Below are 21,137 nucleotides of genomic sequence, written 5' to 3' on the forward strand. Positions count from 1 at the left end.
CAAGATTTAAAGTTTAACATTTTGCTTCACCAAATACTATTTACTGGGACATAGTAAAGGGAAAACATTGGTTTTATAAGAAATTGATGCTTATTAGGTATTAATACTCCAAATCTTTAATGTAAATATGAATCCGAGGCCCCAGTTATGATGATTTTGGACCCGTTCAAAGCAATGGATTAGGAGCCATCTGAAAAAGCAGCATATATATCAGGGGTCCTCAAACTTTTTAAACAGGGGGCCAGTTCATTGTCCCTCAGACCGTTGGAGGGCCCGACTATAGTTTAAAAAAAACTATGAACAAATTCCTATGCACACTGCACATATCTTATTTTGAAGTAAAAAAACAAAACGGCAAAAACCACCTGCATGTGGCCCGCGGGCCGTAGTTTGAGGACGCCTGATACAGATCTTGCACAAAATTATATTCCTTTATTCATAGGAGGAGAAAGATATTCTATAGCAGAACAATTACTTGTGGCCTTAATTAAATAGCTCTTTCTTTAAGAAGATTATCAATCAATCTTAAACTGATGGTACCTTATATGCTAAAATGTAAAGAATCTATACTGACTAGCATGATGTTTTAGGATTTTAAAGCTGGAAGGGACCCCAGAGACCATGGGTACAAGGCCAGAAAGTTTAGGAAATTTCCCTCCATTCTTTGTGGGACAGCCTCCTTGTAGCTTAGATGGAGAATTAAAGAATTTCATCTTTCGATTTGAAAACTTGATTTCCAGACAGGATTCTGTCATTGACTATCTGTTTGACTTTTGGCATGATATTTAACTCAGTGTCTACATCAATTTTATCTATAAAATGGGAATAATAGTCTGTTTTGAAAGATTGTTTAAACGAAACGTATTTTGTATTCTGCTTTCAGAATACAAAATGGTGAGAGAGTGTAAATATAAGGGTACACTAGTGAGATGATTGCTATTCTTACTCTGTTATTTAATCCTCTTAAGTAACGTACGCCTAGAAGGAAGGATCTGTAAACTTTTTTAGGAGAATTTCCAAGAGAGAATGATCCCAGAAAGGCCCTGGGAGGGACTCGTGGGACCTTTAAATAGTTGAGAAATGTGAGCTTGGACATGGGATTTATATTGGCTTTGAATCTGTATTAACTGTGTATATCTACTCCTAGAAACTGTCCGCTGTAGGAAAGTTTATGTCAAACTATGCTTTGGACCACAGGGAGAAAAGGGAGAAGGGTTGGACAAGAAGAGGAGGTGTGCAAGCTGAGCACTTAGGAATCTTGTCTTTGACTAATGGCTTCCTGTGCCTGGTCCTAGGTAGGCGGTTAGTAAATATTTGTTGAAAAAAAATGACTGGAGATACTCTTGCATCTCAATATCTGGATTTGTTTTGGGGTTGCCTTGCCAAGTGTAATCTAGTGTGGTGGTAGCCTGAAGGCTCTCATTTTGTTTACAATTACCTAGTGAAGTATGTTCAAGGCTCAGACTTGTCCAGACCAAAGGAATCCCAGAGGTGGTATGGATGGATTCCATTCTTTCTTTGCCCCCAACCTTTCCCCCGTATGTTCCCAGGAGCTGAGTCCTGGTTTAGTTCACCCCCTTGCCCAAATCTACACTTAACTCTGTGTTTATTGTAAGAATTCATTAAATGTTTGTTGAATGGGTGAATAAAAGGCACTAAATCTGTAGAAAGGCAAAAGAAAGGTTGTGAGGTATTGAAGCTGCCCAGGTGGGGAATTGCAATGAATCAACCAAGGATCAGAGCAAACAAATGACTGTTCTCTCAAACCACAGCCCAAGCAAGTTTAGCTGGTTAGTGTTTAGGTTTCCTTGATTGGAAATCAATTTAGGTCTGTCTCAGCTCTTACTGTTCTTGGTCTGACTCTCCAGAAAATAAGTTACTTTTTATCTTATACAACCCTCTTCCTGGACTACCTCTCGAGTCTTAGGATGCCTTGTTAATAAGATGGGATGGTGGTCTGTCGTTTTGGAAAGATGGTATAAGAGGGGATGTGATAACTGTAATATTCATGTGGTTCTTTATTTTCTTAGTGTTTCCATGTATATTTTCTCATCTTATCCCCTTAATGGCATTGTAAAATGTACAAGTATTATTAACTCATTTTCCATATGAGAAAACTGTATCTCCTACAGATGTTATAAGTGGTTAAGGCCTCACAGAAGTGCTAAAGTGGTTGAAACAATTTTTAATCCTAGTTTTGTGCTTTCTTTGTTTGTATTGTATTGGCTATAATAACTAGCATCACTTATTGAATATATGTTACTAATTAATATATATTACTGATGAAGCATTGTCCTTAAATCTTTTCTCCTTTAATCACATGGCTTGTTCCCTTATATCCTTTCAGTCTTGGCTCAATGTTACCCCTCAGTGAGGCCCTCCTAGGAGACCCATTTATAAATTTATTAATTGCGCCCCTCTTTACTTCTTCCTCCTTCTCTGCTTTTTAAAATATCCTTATAATTGATCACCTAGAATTATATGTATCTATTTTATTATTGTATATCTTTTCTAATCCTATATAATAAAAGAGTAATATGCAAATTGATGGCCACTCCAAGACAACAAGATGGCCACCCCAGTGGTCAAAGATTGCTGCCCCCATGTGGACACAAGATGGCCGCCACAAAATGTGTCAGAAGTTAGGCCAATTTGGTGCTCACTGAGTCAGTTGATGAACTGCAGGAGAGGACAGTTGTGGGCAGTTAGGGGTGACCATGCCAACAGAGGAGGGCAGTTTAGGGGGACCAGGCCTGCAATGGAGGACAGTTGGGGTGGGACCAGGCCTGCAGTGGAGGACAATTTGGGAGAACCCAGGCCTGCATGAAGGGCAGTTGGGGGAGACCAGGCCTGCAGGGTAGGGCAATTGGGGGGGAGCAGGCCTGCAGGGGAGGGCAGTTGTGGGTGATCAGGCCAGCAGGGAGGACAGTTAGGGGTGACTGGGCCAGCAGAGGACGGCAGTTGGGGGAGATCAGGTCTGCAGGGGAGGGCAGTTGTAGGCGATCAGGCCAGCAGGGAGGGAAGTTAGGGGTGACCAGGCCAGCAGGGGAGGGCAGTTAGGGGCAATCGGGCCGGCTGGGGAGCAGTTAGGCATCGACCAGGCTGGCAGGGGAGTAGTTAGGGGGTGATCAGGCTGGTAGGCAGAAGTGGTTAGGGGCAATCAGGCAGAGATAGGCGAGAGGTTGGGAGCCAGTAGTCCTGGATTGTGAGAGGGATGTCCGACTGCCTGTTTAGGCCCTATCCTGGTGGGATTGGGCCTAAATGTGTGGTTGGACATCACTCAAGGAGTCCCAGATTCGAGAGGGTGCAGGCTGGGCTGAGGGACACCCCTCCCCTGTGCACAAATTCCGTGCACCAGGCCTCTAGTAGAATATAAACTCTGTGAGGGTGGGGATTTTTTTCTGTTTCATTCTGTGCCATGTCCCCAGTACCATGAAAAAAGTATTTCCAAGTAGTATAGGGTAGGCACTCAGAAAATATTTGTTGCATGAATTAATAATTTTCAAAAACAACTTTACAAGGTTTACTAACAAGAAAATCTATGCACAAAGAAATATTTTGTCCAAAGTCACCTGACTAAGATGTTAGAGAACCTGATTTTGAATTCAAGTATGTTTAGATTCAGAGCTTCCCTATATATGTTCACAATACATAATGTGTTGAGCAGGGGATAGAGGGAGTATTGCAGAGTCTGTTACAGGGCATAAAGAACCAGGTTCTGTTCTTTTTCTGTTCCCTTTTTTAGCAATTCACCTTGCTTGATTAATATATTGGAGTTTAGTTTGAGGTGTTTTGTTTTCTTTTAATGGTCTAACACTTTAAAAAAAGAAAAGATTAATAAACCATTACACTACCTCATGGTCCTTTCCCAAAAAATTATGCAGGGTTGACTTTGAGTTTGTTTCAAAAGAATTGCAAAAATATTGTGTTTAGAGGATACTCCTTAAACTTTGGAAGGAGTAAGAAAATATTAAATAAATGTTTTTACAGCAGAGAAAAAATGTTTGGTATTTGTTACCTCTTCCAAAAATAAAAATTAGGTTCCCTCTAGTAAGTGGTAAGCAGTTGAATTCAGCAAACATTTGTTGAGGAATTAGTCTGTACCGGGCATTGTAGGAAGAGAAACAAAGAGTTTATCCCAAGAACATAGTTAAATCACAGGAGACTATTCTCATTTTGGTTTATTTTGCTAATCTCTTGCAGATGATGCCCTGAAGGACAGAAGTGCCCCCTGGGCATTTAGGAGAGGCAGAAGGATGGTCTAAATAGATGGACCCAATTTAGTGTGGTAGTACTTTTGGTTATGTTAAAATTACATACGTTTTTCTAAAATTTTAATATATGGGGGATGAATACAAGAACTGGTATTTTCCTAGTTTGTGTTATATTTTTATAAAAGGTTGTTTATTTGACATGATAGTTCATGTTTACTTAACAAATACTGCTTCTTGTGAATTATCTCATTAAATTTTTACCACAACCCTGTGGTACAGACACAATTTCTCTCCTTGTTTTAGAGCCAAGGAATTGAAACTCGGGTGTATTAAGTGATTTCTAAAAGTTATTCTTTTTTTTCATAGTTAGAAGGCATAGATGCCTTTATTTAAATGTTTAAATTTTAGTTTTAATTATCGTTGACATGCAATATTATGTTAGGTTCAGGTGTACACCATAGGGATTATACATTCCTATACCTTGCAAAGTGATCACTACAATATGTCTTGTTTCCATCTGTCACCATACGTAGTTGTAATGATATTATTGACACTATTCCCTATGCTATACATTGCATCCCTGAGACTTATAAAACTAGAAGTTTGTACTTCTTAATTTCCTTTCCTTTTTATTTATTTATTTATTTTTTTACCCATTTCCCCACCCTTTCCCCCTCTGGCAGCCACCAGTTCATTCTCTGTATGAGTTTGTTTCTGTTTTGCTTTGCTGGTTTGCTTATTTTGTTTTTTTAGATTTCACATACAGTATAAGTGAAATCATATTGGTATTTGTCTTTCTTTGTCTGACTTATTTCACTTAACATAATACTCTCTAGGTCCATCCATATTGTCACAAATGGTAAGATTTTATTCTTTTTTATGGCTGAGTAATATTCTGTTATATATCATATCATATCATATCATATCATATATCATATCATATTATATCCTTATCCATTCATCTATTGATGGACACCTAGGTTGTATCTGTATCTTGGCTATTGTAAACAATGCTGTAATGAACATAGGGGTGCATATATCTTGCCGAATCATTGTTTTTGTTTTCTTTGGATAAATACCCAGAAATAGAATTGCTGGGTCCTATGTTAGTAATTCTTTTTAAAATTTTTTGTGGAATCCCCATATTGTTTTCCATAGTTGCTGCATTAGTTCACAGTCCCACCAACCATGCACGAGTGTTCCCTTTTCTTCACGTCATCGCCAACACTTATTTCTTGTCTTTTTGATAATGGCCATTCTGACATTTGTGAGGTGATATCTCATTGCAGTATTGAGTAGCATTTCCCTGATGATTAGTGATGTTGAGCAGCTTTTCCTGTGTCTGTTGTCCATCTGTATATCTTCTTTTCTTTTTCCATCTGTGTATCTTCTTTGGGGAAAATATCTACTTAGGTCTTCTGCCCATTTTTAAATTGGATCATTTGATTTTTTGATGTTGAGTTGTATGAGTTCTTTATATATTTTGGATATTAAGCTTTTATCAGATATATCCTTTGCAGATATCTTCTCCCATTCAGTAGTTTGTCTTTTCCTCTTACTCATGATTTTCAATAAGAAAATTTTCAAAAGCTGTGCAAAAGCTTTTTAGTTTGATGTAGTCCCATTTGTTTACTTTTGCTTTGCCCGAGGAGGTATAGCCAAAAAAATATTGCTAAGATCATGTCAGAGAGTTTACTGCCTATGTTTTCTTTTCGGAGTTTTATGGTTTTCGGTCTTACATTTAAGTCTTTAATCCATTCCCAGAATCATTCTTGAATTAGGTGGTAGGTAGAACCAGGATCGTAATAAATGTGGTCTAACTCTAAACCCCATGTTCTTAACCACTGTGCTATGTTACTTTTCATACTTTTTCCACTGCCAATTTTTCTACATTTTCAGTTTTTTTTTTATTGAAGGTGGTTTATTCTCTCCTGAGAACATTGCACATCAACCAAAGTAATATAAATAATATGTCTAAACATTTTAAGTACTGTGATGAAAGCTTAGCTGCTAAATGATGAAAAGATGGAGTTTAACTGCTCAGTTGATATGGGTAAAACAGTGATGGGGGTGCCTTCTGTGCTGTTGGGGAAAAGGCTTTTAGCTCGTATAGGGGCCTTATGAGGAAGGGCATTCTAATACTAATGGATCATCCTGCAGGAGCCTAAACAAGGTATAAAAACAATGAAGTCCTTGATTTCTTTGAAGAGAAGACTTTAGTCCTTTTCACAATGTATTATTCCATTATTAATATAACTTCAGGCAGTTGGTTCTAATTTGTGTCATTTTGGAATTTCTATGGGCTATTGATTTTATTTGTTGCATTTTTGATGTTGTTGTTGTTTTTAAGTAAATGCTTCCTAAATAAGAACTTTTATCTAATGGAGTGAGTGAAAAATTGCAGCTGTTGGGCCAGGAAGTAGGATTACCATATAACATAGCGAGCTTCTTTTCATCACCCGGGAGTAAAGGTTGATAACTCTGGCTTCCTTAATGTAGAGCTGTGGTTGGTAAAGCTTTTGTGAGTGCGGTTTCCCTGAAGAATGCAGCAAACCCTTAGCTCCCTCGTAGAACTATGAGGCTCTCTTCCAGTATAAAGCTTTGATAATAACTGGGATACTGGGAGAGCTGCTCAGCCAGCTTCTTGGGGGAAAAACAAGGTGGGCCAGGAGAGAGGAAGCAGTCTGACAGCTCCCTATCTCATATATATTTAAAAAAAATATTTTTTATTGATTTTTTACAGAGAGGAAGGGAGAGGGATAGAGAGTTAGAAACATCGATGAGAGAGAAACATCGATCAGCTGCCTCCTGCACACCTCCTGCTGGGGATGTGCCCGCAACCAAGGTACATGCCCTTGACCAGAATCGAACCTGGGACATTTCAGTCTGCAGGCTGACGCTCTATCCACTGAGCCAAACCGGTTTCGGCCCTATCTCATATTTAATAGATAGCTATTTTGAATTTAAAGTAGTTAACTCTCTTGTTTATAGGTTAAGGAAAAATATATGCAGCCTCTGTTCTGCATGCCTGTATATAGTATTTGGAAGTTAAAGTATGTGTGTATGCATGCATGAAAGCTTTAATTCCTGTACTAAATATAGACCAGCTGACTTCAAGGGTACATATTGTACATTATTAGCCAACGTATGTGCCTGGTGTCCAGATAAGCTGAGATAACCCTGCCTACATACACCCCCACCCCCTCCTGTATACGTGCACATTCTTTGTAATGTGCTCCCTTTGAAGACATCAAAATGCAGTCTATATCTATTATTTACATATACAGTTGTATTCTGTGCATATATTTATAGTGTTTACAACACAGTGTTCACTTTTACATTTGTATATATATGCCTATACCAATGATAGGAGAAGGAAATCTCTTATGTCTGCCACCACCACCAGGCACTAGTACTTTAAGCTTGAAAATTCTGGTAATAGGTTTCTTGTGTTGTTGTTTTGAAGAAAAACAAAAACCAGAATAGTCCATTTCCTTGTTCTCTTAATTCCCACACTTGGTGTCCCGCTGTTGTGACCAAGACAGAGGAGAAGGGAGTGTTGCGGGTGGGCACGGCCTGCAGCCAGCCACGGGAGGGGCGGGTTGGCCTTTGGGGCAGGGCAGGAAAAGACATGTGAACTTCCACCATGCACCTCTCAGCTCCACCTGGAACTGAAGCTTTGCATGTAACTGCAGTTCATATGTGTGCTCATGCCTTCTTTCAGTGAAGCAGACCCTGAGCTTCAGACTCAAACCCTCAAAGCTTCATTTAATCAGAAGGGAATAGATTGAGCTGCCATTCTGAAGGCCAGGAAGACTTCATCATGAGAAATGAATATTCCACCGAAAATGGAAACAAGCTCATTTTACACACATTGCCAGCATCTCAAGGTTGGCTAGTACTCAGAAATGCTGGTGAAAAGTTAGCAGCCAAGATTTCTCCAAATCTCCACTCCCCCAACTCCACCCCCCCCCCCCCCTCAAAACTGCTGCTCCTTCTAGAAAAACAAAATAACTTCAAATCATCTGCACTGGCAGAATGCATAAACAGAAACTCAGCTCAGAGTGTATTTTAAAATCAGGTAAGAAACTTAAGAGCAGGGACCAGCTCATCCCTCCTATATTCCTCGGTGCAATAGAAAATACTTGTAGTAATGATGTGGAGGAGTTAATTGCTGCTAATATAAAAAACTCCTGGATTGGCTAAACACTTTGAAAATCTGGACCCACGAAATAACACATGGCATGATCAAATTGGAAGCTTACCAAGAATTACAAATTATTTCCATATTAGAAGACCGGACAGGTAGGGATCATGTGGAAATACCTGTTTGTGGGCATCCACAGTGGTTGTTACTTAAGCGGCCTTTAGTCCTTTATATGCTCCAAAGTCCGTGCTTGCTCTTTTTCAAAGTTATCAAGAAATGTCACCGTCACCTCCACCGACACCCATGTCAGGACCACCTTCCAGGGGGAGGCGTTAGCAGTGCATCCCATGGAGACGCGCAGCCAATGGCGAGCAGCCGTCCCCTGGTTCTTCTGTTTGCAATCCTCCCTGTCATCAGGTCGGGGATGAGAAGACCTTGCTAAATCCAACTGTGAGTTAGAGAATGGTATCAGATGCAGCTTGGCAAGGGAACACACGGAAGAGTTCGGAGGAGGATATAATAAAACTGTTGTGGCTGAGGCAAATATCCTCATTCCCCTGGTTTGGGACCCACGTGGGAAACATTACTTGTATTGTTGTTCCTAGCAGGTCTTAATAGCAGTGCCCTTTCTGCTTGCACCGAAATTTGCACCTCATCGAATTGATCTGTGTGAGTGTTGTTGTTTTTTTCTCAATAAAAAGCAAATAAAAATGGAACCTCTCTATTCGTACTTAGAGTTATATGCCTGCATTATAAAGGCACCTCGATCTCAGGGATTGCTTTGCCACTCCTCAAGTATCTTGAAACCGAAGCCAAGAAGAGCCTTTTCTAGCTACTGAGAGAAGCACATGGCAAGCTGGCTTCCTTGTGTGAAGGTAGGACGAGGGGAGGATGTGCTCCCACCCCCTGCAGTTGTCATGCCATCCTCCAGATTCAGGGGGTCCTGGATATTCACAGCTGGTCTTCAGCAGCTGAAGAAATCAAGTGTTTATAAGACGCTTTCTCTTGTACTGTTATTTACCGTTCGTTTTAAAGGGAATCTGTGTTACAAAAATTGGTTACTACAAATATGATACACTGTGCATCGTGTCTTGACTTATCTTTTTGCAATGGGGAACGAGGAGTGACATTAAACTTACTGTAATTGAGCTGTGCTGCCATTACAAGGGCTATGTATCACTGGCGTCCTAAAATGGCACAGTACGTATTATCTTCCATTGGAAAAGCAAGTCAGGTTAACATATTACTGAGAAAGGAGAAATGGAAACATCTAGGTGGTTGTTTGTTTGTTCTTTTATTGTGTCTCAGGATTGTCTTTACAGCCCTAACCGGTTTGGCTCAGTGGATAGAGCGTCGGCCTGTGGTCTGAGGGGTCCCAGGTTCAATACCGGTCAAGGTCATGTACCTTGGTTGCAGGCACATCCCCAGTAGGGGGTGTGCAGGAGGCAGCTTGATGGATGTTTCTCTCTCATCAATGTTTCTAACTCTCTATCCCTCTCCCTTCCTCTCTATAAAAAAAATCAATAAAAAAATATATTAAATAAAAAAGATTGTCTTTACAGGAATTGGATTTAATAAGATATTGGCCATGCTGAGGACCCGTGAAGATCCCTAAAATGCTCTGGTCAGTTGGCCCCTAACTGGAGGGTAGGTCCGGTTTCATCCTTCGTTTATACAGAAAACATTTCCCGAGTGCCTGCAGGGTGCCGGGCTCTAGCCCAGGTTGTCAGCTAGGTTCAGGATGAGGTAGTATTTGCATTGGGTGTGGGGAAATAGTGTGGGCTAGAATGTACTTGCATGTTCCAGGAGCCCTCCCAACGGATCCTTGGTTCCTCTCGTCCCCACCTCCCCCCCCCACCCCCATGACTTGGAATGCCTCTAAGTTCCACCTGGTGTTTATAGGTTTGTACAGATATTTATATTCTAAATAAGAGCTTTCCATGGTAAGAGTAAAGGGGCAGGGTTTTCTTTCCTTTTCCACCGTCGTGTCTTTCAAAGGCCACCAGTGAAGTTCTAATTTATGAACCTGGAGACTGTTTCCTGCGTGATTAATATCCTATAAAATTTATCTCCAAAGCTGTGAATTAAACGGTGGAGGATATTCTGTATCCTGTGGCTCCCGCCTCTCCCCCGCTCCACAGCTCTCTCAGCCTCTTGATTCTTCGTAAGGTCAAGACTGGGTTGAGCTTCCTCTTCCTTGTGAAGCAGCAGGCTGTAAACTTTCAAGGCCTGAGCACTTGCTTATTTTGGTTTAAAGGAACCTCAGCTCAGGGGCTCCTATTACAGAGGGAAGTGAGGAGAAGTGGGTTAAAGCCTGCCTTTCCCTTTGCTGCTTTTGTTATGATCTGGTTGTTAAGGGTAGAGTGGGGTGAAAACCAGGGCAAGAGTCCATTGAGCCCTTGCGTTGATAACCTTGGCTTTCAGGAGACTTGGGTGGTGCGTGTTTCCAGGACTCTCCCAGAACACCTAACACAAACCGCTGCCCAAGCTGAACCCCGCTGTGACCTTCACAGCAAACCTTGCATTCTGCTGAAAGAGAGAAGCTGCCACTCTCAGCCAGTTCGCAGAGCTCAGCCGCCTCTGGTTCTCTGGCATGTCAGCACTTGCCTCCTGTTTTTTCCATTGCACTGCTCCCCAGCTCAGCCACAGGGGCCTCACCTCTCACAGGATTGGGGTATGTGACCCTGGAGCCCAGGGAGCCTTGCACATAAATCTTCCTGGTCCACCTGCAGTTCGTCTGTCAGCAGCTGCCCTGCTTCTCCGCTGGATGTGCTATTCCCACCCCCCCCACCCCCCCCTCAGACAACCCCAAGGCCTCTGCAGGCCGTTGGAAATTCAGACCGGCCCTGTTCTGCCTCTGGCTCTTCATCTATCTTGCCCTGTTTCATTGCCTGCCATGCCCAGTCTTGGCTCTCCTGGGTGATTTCATGAAGCTCAAGCCAATAGTGGATGAGTAGCCACATCATGTCTGTGGCCAACTGCCATCAGGGCAAGACTCACTTCAGAGCAGAACTAGACAAGCCCAGAATCTCTGATTGGCTTGAACCAGACATAAGCAATATTCATAGGTTATCTACCCTTTTCTAGAACTGGAAGCAGATTTTTCCAGTATGGCAAATAATAGTATATTATATGGGGAGCAAATGAACACAGTAATGAATGCATTTAAGTATCTTTTAGATCAGTGGTTCTCAACCTTTCTAATGCCTCGACCCTTTAATACAGTTCCTCATGTTGTGGTGACCCCCAACCATAAAATTATTTTCGTTGCTACTTCATAACTGTAATTTTGCTACTGTTATGAATCGTAATGTAAATATCTGTGTTTTCCGATGGTCTTAGGCGACCCTGCTAAGGGTCACCCCACAGGTTGAGAACCGCTAGCATTAGAACGGTTGAGAACCACTGTTCTAGATGCTAGGCACGGTATTAAATAAAAATGCAAAGTGCAGAGTGGTTCCTGACTATGGATTTGATCTAATTATCCTGCTTATTAGCTGAGTGACCTTGGGCAAGTTAATCTACCAGAACCGTCTATAAAAATAGCATATAGTGATTTCCAAGAGGTTGTGAGGATTAAAAGGCATCATGTTAGGTTGCACTTTCAAAGTGCCTGGCACATAGTAAGCAATCAATAAGTTGGTTTGTTAGGGGAAATAGAATCCTTAAAATAAAGAAAGGTCAACAGTATGAATCAGGATATGAGTGGCACAGATGGTGAATCCTAGGCAATTATTGAATAAGAGGGTCTAACAAGCCTTAAAGAGGCCAAAATTGGATTGGTACCAGGAAGAATGAGTATAATTTAACTAATTTGATCTGGGAGAGTTCACATTTTTCTGCAATTTGGGGGTGCTTGTGTAACCGAAAGAGAATAGAGTAGCGCTTAGAAGAAGTGGTCTCTGTTTTCTACATTTATTCAGCATGAGTTTGGGCACACCACTGAGCCTTGACTTCCTGATTGTAAAAAAAAAAGGGGGGGGCTGGGGAATGCCTGCTCTCCCCAGCTCTCAGGGTTAGTAGAAGGGACACTCAAGATGAGTCTCGTAAAAATGCTTTAAAATGCAACATAAGAGGGAAGTCATTATTGGACCCTTAAGAGTAGAAAGAGGGGATCCCAGAAGACTCCTTAGCTCCCTAAGACTGTCATCATGTGACTTACGTGACAGTGCTGTTAAGAAGCACTGACAACCCTAGAAAGGTCACAGCCCACTGTTAACACATCCACCCTGACGCCTCTCCAATTGCTGAAAATATGTTCTTGGGATCTCCATCCAGAGGACTTGAGTCAGTACATCAAATCCTCCAGACAATAACAACAACCACAATAATAGCAAATAGCAGTTACAACAATAGGAAAGCAACAGCCAGGACCATTTCTTTGGCACTTACCACATGTTCCACACTCTGCTAAATATTTCTCAAGCAACATCATGAAGTGACTAGTGTTATTTCCAGTGTAGAGGCCATTAAGTTGGCTTAGAGAGATAATTTTCCTGGTTCCCTTAGTGAGTGATAGACTAGATTTCACTCAAATGTATTTGACTCCAAAGCTTAAGCCCCCTTTTGCCATTTTGCTGTTCATACCCACTATCCCCCCAGACCCTGTACCAGGTTTCCTATGGAGGATTAAGCATGAGGATGAGTTAAATGAATAAAATGGTTACTGCTCAGCCCTGGCTGGGTGGTTTGGCTGGGGTGTTGTCCCATACACCAAAAAGACTGCGGGTTCGATCTGGTCCAGGTGCCTTTGGTGGGCAACTGATTGATATTTCTCTTTCACGTCAATGTCTCAATCTCTCTCTCTCTCTCTCTCTCTCTCTCTCTCTCTCTCTCTCTTCCCTCCCTTCCTCTCCAAAAATCAATAAACATATCCTTGGGTAAGGATTTTAAATATGGTTAATGTTCAGATAGTCCCTTTCCTTTTACGTATAGCTGTTATTGGAAAATGTAGACCCCCCCATTTTCCTATCAGCAGAACATACACTTACTAATCCAGAGGCTGGGGTATAACAATAAGAATAATGCCTGTACTTATTATGGGCTTTATATATTCATTATTTAACTTGATGATCACAATAAGCTCTTGAAAGGGATATGATTCATATATTACTCATGAAGAAACTGAAGCTAAGGGTAGTCAAAGGACTTGCCCAAATTCCCACCGATAATTCGGAGAAATGTTTGAAATGTTAGAACTACTACTAATAAAAATAATAACAAGGGTAGAGCATTTCTTATAGCCCATATACAGTATGCAATGTGAAACAACAGGATGTTTTCTACTTGAACTTTGGAATGCCATGGTATGTTGAGAGATGTTAAATATTTGTGCTTGCTTACACTTAAAAATATTTCTCTGTCACAAATATTTAACCAAATCCTGGAACTTGCTGGAAAGCAAAAGGTTTATTCTTGAGTCATAGGGCTGGAATTGAAGGACGGGGGATCAGCTATTAAATTCTTACCATGACACAAAGGTTTTTGAATGTCAAATGTTAAACTCTTCTGCATTCAGTAGGAATTTTGCTATGAATCTTGGGTCCCCTGGGGTACCTTTCCTGTCTGTGCCTGTCAGCTTCATCATTCTATATTTTAAATAAAGCTTTCCCTAACATTCAAAACTACTCCAGCCCTTCCTTTTAGGAAGCAGACATAAATAAAGTGTGTACTATGCCTTTGCATTTTTGTTTTCTTTTTTTACCTTTTTCTAACCGTGTGCCCACCCCACCCCCCAATCTTCAGAAGTGTAAAGCTAAGGTAAAAAGAGCTTTAAAAAAAAAGGGCTCTGGGGACGTATGCAAATGACCGAACTGTCTATGGGAAAATTAAGGGAAGTGAAATTCAGCAAGAAAGAAATTCATTGATGTTGTGATGAAACGTTGTCACTGGAGATGATGACAAATTAGAATCCGTTCCCATGGGGACCAGTGCAGTACCTACTGATCATTTGACCCATGGCTGGATGTTGGCTAGCCAAAGAATTGACCCAAAAAGATGACAAGATGGTTTTAGTCCCGTTGTCTCATCAGCATTCAGGAACCCCTTAGGGGATGAAAGGGAGAGGATAAAGAAGGATAAAAGATGAAAGCTGAGCTGTGGAAAGAAAAATGTTTTTAATTACACTGAGGAGGATTGTGGGTCCACCTGTAGCTTTTTGTTGAGAACATCCTTTGTTTTCTCCTGTCTGCAGAGATCATGGCAGGGTACGGACCCAGGATCTGTCTGGCCTCCTGGAAAGGTCTGTGCTGGTAGCCGGTCCCCTTCGGTGTAACGGACACATTCAGGATTTAATCTCTCTGTGGGCTATCTTTCCTCTAATAGAGTCTGTTACGCCTGCCGAGCACCCTGGATTTGCTTGACATGCTAAAAGAGATTGCTTTTAGAGAGAGAAAATACCCTGCAGTGGAGCCTGGGTTGAGGTTTCCATAGTGAGTCGCTATCACATGTCTTGTCTGAAGGGCACAGGGAGGTCATCTCAGGCAGTGGGGTCAAGGGAGGCCAGCTCACCCCCCTGGGAGTCAAGAGACCCTTAAGCTCCATAGGCCTCAGTTTCTTCACTTGTAAAATGAGAATTATAATTTCATCTCAACACGGTGATGGCAGATAAATCAATTCAGAGGAAAATATTAAATTCTGAAATTCACTTCCCTGAAGGAAAGGAACAATACATCCACTCCATTCTCTTTCTGGGCTACCAACAAATGGACAGCCTCCCTGGAGTCATTAGAATGGTTCAAGTTAGTGTGCTGTAACTTATACCACAGTAGTCAGGTAATTACAGGTAGGCATTGTTTGGGAGAATACATTCTTTCATATTGGTGGTAGAATTTGGCAGTTCTAAACTTCCTCAATGTCTTGATTTTTTTATGAAGAATTCTAAATGAAATAATTAATTTTTAAAAATGTAATTCTTATAAAGCATTAAGCCTGTGTATGGCTTACGGTATTCTGCCAAGAATTTCACAGCATTTGGTAAATGCCTTTGAACAGAAATGGGGGAGGAGTTGTCAGTCTGCATATTACAGAATGTTGCATGCTGGTTGAAGGCTCAGGCTCTGAAGTTAGAACACTTCTGGGTCTAGGTCCCAGCTCTACTACTTACTAGTTTTGTGTCCTTGAGCAAGTCATTTAACCTTTGGTGTCTGCTTCAGGGAAATGGAGGTGTGTACCTTACAGGGTTCTTTGAAGGATTGTTGTATGCATGTACGGTGCTTAAAATAGTGCCCCACGCAGAGTTAGCACTCAGCCACTGTTAGCAATTACTATATTTTAGTAAATACAGCAAGATGGGGTGTCACGATGTGAAAGCCGAGGGGTTTCTGACAGAGGTGGGGACCCAAGTGGGGAGAGCTTGAGCTGGAGACCATGTGCTCATGTGTGTCTGGGTTCTGCATGCCGGGTACTGCCTCCTCTGGCGATGAAAAGTGAAGCTTGCAGCCCACCCTAACCGGCAGACATCCTGTAGCTCTGGCTTTGGCTGATGGTGTTAACAGAAGTTCCATTCACACAGTCTGTGATTTGTCATATATGTTATCTCAAGCCACCTTTGCAGCTTCTTTGAAGTTTGGTTTGTCTGGGGCACCATAGCTGAGCAGATGAATATCCAGGCTTTGCAAACCAGACAGCTCTGACTTTGAATTAAGCGAGTGGGTTCTTTTAATTATTTTGCAGCTTTGGGCCACAAAATAACCTCATTGTTATAAAAATGGTAATCCTACATTATAGGGTCCTTGTGTCTAACATATGAGTAAATACCATTCTACAGTGGCTATTATAATTTTCTGAGGGGCCCTGAAACCTCTTTACAGCGGGTTTCTAACACTCAGGCTCTACTCTTGATCATGCTGATGATTTAGATATGGCACATGGGTCTGAGCAGCTTTGTCTGGTGTGGCTTCATTATGGAATTCTGCCTATTCCAGCTGTGCCAGTTACTTGTTGCTGCATAACAAACTGCCCCAAATTTAGTGGCATAAACAATTTCATCTTGATGTCCATGGATTTTTTTGGGGGAGGTGAGGAATTTGGGCCAGGCATAGCAAGGATGGCTTATCTCTGCTCCGTGATGTCTTGGGGGGTGGGGTGCTTCATGAGGGAAGACCTAGGGCTGGGATTACCTGGAGGCTTCCTGACTCCTCTCTGGCGCCTGGGCTGGATGACTTGAAGACTTAACCCTGTGAGAGCTGCCAGCCAGGCACTGAACTGTGACCTCCGTGTGTCGTGGACCTCGTCACAGCACGGTAGCTGAGAGCGTTCCAGGAGAGACGGGCGGAAGCGCGGCCCTTCTTGAGCTAGCCTTAGAAGCTGCAGAGTCGTTTTCGCCGGGCTCCACTGGCAGAAGCCATCGGAAGCCCACCCAGATTCAAGCAGTGGGAGTAGAAGGAACTAAGACCCACTTGTCCATGGAGAGGCGTGTTCAGCCAGTTTTTATAAATTTATGGGATTGTGGCTCCTGTCTAGGGACATGTTAGGGCTTCTGACTTGTACGTATAGCAAAGCAGGCCACACGGTCTCTATTGCAACTACTTAACCTCTGTGTTGTATAATGGAAGTAGCCATAAGCGATATGTAAACAAATGGCTGTGCTTTCATAAAACTTTACTTACAAACATTGGAATTTGAATTTCAAATAGTTACATAGCATAAAATGCCTTTCCTTTTTAAAGACATTTAAAAATGTAAGTCATTCACCCAGCCAGCGTGGCTCAGCGGTTGAGCATTGACCTATGAACCAGGTGGTCACAGTTCGATTCCTGGTCAGGGCACATGCCCAGGTTGTGGGCTTGATCCCCAGTGCAGGAGGCAGCCAATCAATGATTCTCCTTCATCATTGATGTTTCTATCTCTCTTCCTCTCCCTTCCTCTCTGAAATCAATAAAAATATATTTATAAATAAATAATAAGTAAATAAATCTGCAAGTCATTCTTAGCTCCTAGATCTGACTTTTTTTTTAATTAGAATTTTCTAAATGTGTAGAAGAAACACTTGAATATTTTTCATGTGTTTGTGAATGTTTCTATGTATGTGAGGGAAGGAAATGATTATCAATTTCATTTTCCCTTTAGAAATGAATCTGTGAAGATATTTGGAATGGCAGTTATTTCAAGAATACCTTATTTTTTTTTTTAATTTTATTGATTTTAACAGAGAGGAAGGGAGAGGGATAGAGAGTTAGAAACATTGATGAGAGAGAAACATCGATCAGCTGCCTCCTGCACACTCCCCACTGGGGATGTGCCCGCAACCAAGGTACATGCCCTTGACTGGAATCGAACCTGGGACCCTTGAGTGCACAGGCCGACACTCTATCCACTGAGCCAAACCAGTCAGGGCAAGAATACCTTATTTTTAATGATAGACTACACTCTTGATACTTGTAGGTGGAAAATTCATGATATTTATTTCAGAACATAGAAAAGAGAACTTAGTCTTGGAGTTTCCAGAAATACATATTATTGTATATTTTTTAAGTAAGCACTCCATGTTTTAAAGAGGTCATTGATCCTTAGATAAGGGTGAGGACTCTCGGGGATCAGATATTTTTGACCTTTATTATTAAATTTTTTTGTCCGACTATAATACCAGGCAGTGTACTAAATGCTGAAGATAAAGAAATGAACAACAAGATATATACACTGAATGACCAGATTATTATGATCTCTGAACTCAGTGTATATCCTATATAATAAAAGGCTAATATACAAATTGTCCCCACGACCAGGAGTTCGACCAGCAGGCAGGCCGGCCAACCGCCCATGTCCCCTCACCCTGGCCAGGCTGGCCAGAACCCCCACCCATGCACGAATTCATACACTGGGCCTCTAATATATATATATACACACACATACATACATATATGTATATATATATACATACATATATATGTATATATGTATGTATATATATGTATATATATATGTATATATATACACACATACATACACACACACACATATATATACATACACACACACACATATATATAGATATACATATATACATACACACACATACACACACATACACACACATACACACACACACACACACTGAGTGGCCAGATTATTATACGTTCAGAGATCATAATAATCTGGCCACTCAGTATGTGTGTATATATACTCAAGTGGGTCCCTCAACCTGGCCTGCTGCTCCCTTGCAGTCTGGGAGCCCTCGTGGGATGTCTGACTGATGGCTTAGGCCCGCTCCTAAGCAGGCAGTTGTACATCCTTAGGGCTGCTGCAGAGGCGGGAGAGGCTCTGCCACTGCCGCTGCGCTCGCCAGCCATGAGCCCAGCTCAGGGCTTCTGGCTGAGCGGTGCTCCATCTGTGGGAGCGCACTGACCACCAGGGGGGCAGCTCCTGCATTAAACATATGCCCCCCTGGTGGTCAGTACGTGTCATAGCAACTGGTCGTTCTGCCATTTGGTCGATTTGCATATTGGCCTTTTATTATATAGGATAGTGCTTGCCCTTACAGGGCATAGAGTCTAGTGTGGTAACCAGATGTTAAACAGATGATAGCATGGAAGTGTAATGAGGGGGGAATAGAGGACACCATGAGAATATACATTAGGTTTAAGCTGGAACTTTTACTCTGCCTGTCCCTCAGCTGCCCATTGACTGTGAAAGGCTAGGAAATAGGGATGGTTACAATAATGCAAACTGCTGTTTAAAAAAACATGTCCACACATCTGCCGATGAGTGGATAGTCCTATAGCTCTGTATAAAGAACTGTAGGCATATGTGATCCCTCTTTCACATTTCTTTGAGAAAGGAAAAAGAAGGATCAAAGTAGAAATTTGTAAATATTGAAACTGGTTAGGTCTTTTTCCTCCTTAAGGTACCATTTTGGATGGGAGGAGAACTAACCTGGAAGAACAGCCTGGAACTGATTGATTGAAATGCAAAATTGGGATAATTGTCTTTGATTTTTCACTCCATTTGGTTTTCTCAAGTGGGGCACTATTGCCATTTTGGGTTGTATAATTCTTGGTTATGGGGCTGTCCTGTGGATTGTAAAATGTTAGGAGTATCCTAGCCTCCACCTACTACATGCCAGTAGCACCCCACCAAGTTGCAACAACCAAAATTGTCTCCAAACTTTGCCTCATGTCCCCTTGGGGGGTAAAACCACCAGTGGTCTACGTGAAGATGGGAAATGAAACTGTTTCTCTACATTTATTGCAAAGACCCCAGCGAGGGAAAAATATACATTTCTTTTTCATAGTAAGAATTCTAGCTCAGGGAATAGAATTGCAGGTGGACTTGTTAATATTTGAGTCACAAAATTCCTCCTTTCAAAATGCTGAAATGAATTTGGACAATCCATTATCAAATTACACATTATACTCGTTCATGCTCTCGTTAAGTCCAGAAATTTTTCTAAACGTTGTAGTTTGTGCAGTATTTACCAAAGCTGAGAGAGAGAGAGAGAGAGAGAGAGAGAGAGAGAGAGAGAGAGAGAGAGAGATAGAGCCTCATTTATCTAATTGAAACTTAAAGTTTCCAAATATCACTAGAATGAGATCAGATTTTACAATCGACTTGAAAATAACAAGTGAAGATATTTTGAGTTGGCTCCACGTTCTTAGCCTGTAAGCTGTTGGATTTGTGTGAGAGGCATGACCCAGAGGAGATGATTAGTTCTCCACTAGTATGCTGATAATGAATAGCTCTACAAAACCAATTAGCTATAATTCTATCAGTCATTTCATTTGGGTAACGTTCTGTTTAAGGGGAAGGAAAACAACACTGTTTTCCTTGGAGAGCTGTAATTAAGCTGTGATGTTTGATGGGAACAATGGAGGAAAAAGCAGACTGCGTATCCATTTGCTTTTGTTATTCCTACATGAAAGTAAATTATGATGAAGTGCTCTGTTCATAACAGTTAAGAAAGACATTTGTCCATTTTAAAGGTGGAACAGACCAAATGAGTGTATTTCTAATTCTACAGTTTGTTTTATACGGATATCTGCATTGTAACACCCCAGGTATTTCCCCTTCACATGGAAGACGGTGATGGTGACCCCAGAAGTTGTGTAGGCCGAGACACTAAATGTCATTTTCTTCCCTGTTCTGTATTTCCCACCTGAAAAAAATCTGTGAATCCAGAACCACGTGTAGTAGGGTTTTTCCTTCCAATCACTATTGTTGCTCCATAACTCCCAGTGCCCATTGTCATACTGACGATCATAGCAATAAACTTTGTTTTTCTTTATCTAGCAAGGCATTTCATGGGCTGGTGCTGCTCTATTGAATTTGGACACGTGAAAAGTTCTTAATGCATAATCCTCTGTTTTAAGACAGAAGATATTACTTGATTGTTATCTGAGTATCCTTCTGTGACTTCTGGGAATTTTGCAAGTTTTAATCTCAATGTACACAGTGGAATAAGACTTGGATGTGTGTTGTTTTACCTGAAGTTTAATACATGCTGTTTGTTGTGGGGGTGGGGCAATGGTAAGATATCTACACATATAATACCTTAATAAAAAAAATATTTAAAAAAATAATACATGCTGTTTGTGACACACATTAGCTTAATAGAATAAGTATAGTAGGTTATAGTCTTGGGCTTTTGATTTATTTTGCTCTCTGTTGTCCCACAGCTAGCCAAAAAAATCCGAGAGAAGTTCAACCGTTACTTGGATGTGGTCAACCGGAACAAGCAAGTTGTAGAAGCGTCCTATACGGCTCACCTGACATCTCCCCTCACTGCAATTCAAGACTGTTGTACGATCCCACCCTCCATGATGGAGTAAGACTTCAACGCT

At 41.4% G+C, this 21,137-nt stretch overlaps 1 protein-coding gene across 1 annotated transcript in view; it reads left to right on the forward strand.

Annotated features, from left to right (window-relative positions):
* CACHD1 (cache domain containing 1) overlaps positions 1-21,137 on the forward strand; it is a 238,420-nt gene that overhangs the window by 100,115 nt on the left and 117,168 nt on the right. Inside the window, exon 3 of the mRNA XM_028142357.2 lies at positions 20,973-21,121. Coding sequence (XP_027998158.2) covers positions 20,973-21,121 — 149 coding nt within the window. The remainder of the gene's footprint in view (positions 1-20,972; positions 21,122-21,137) is intronic.

Source organism: Eptesicus fuscus, chromosome 9, assembly GCF_027574615.1.
Source record: "Eptesicus fuscus isolate TK198812 chromosome 9, DD_ASM_mEF_20220401, whole genome shotgun sequence".
NCBI lineage: Eukaryota > Metazoa > Chordata > Mammalia > Chiroptera > Vespertilionidae > Eptesicus > Eptesicus fuscus.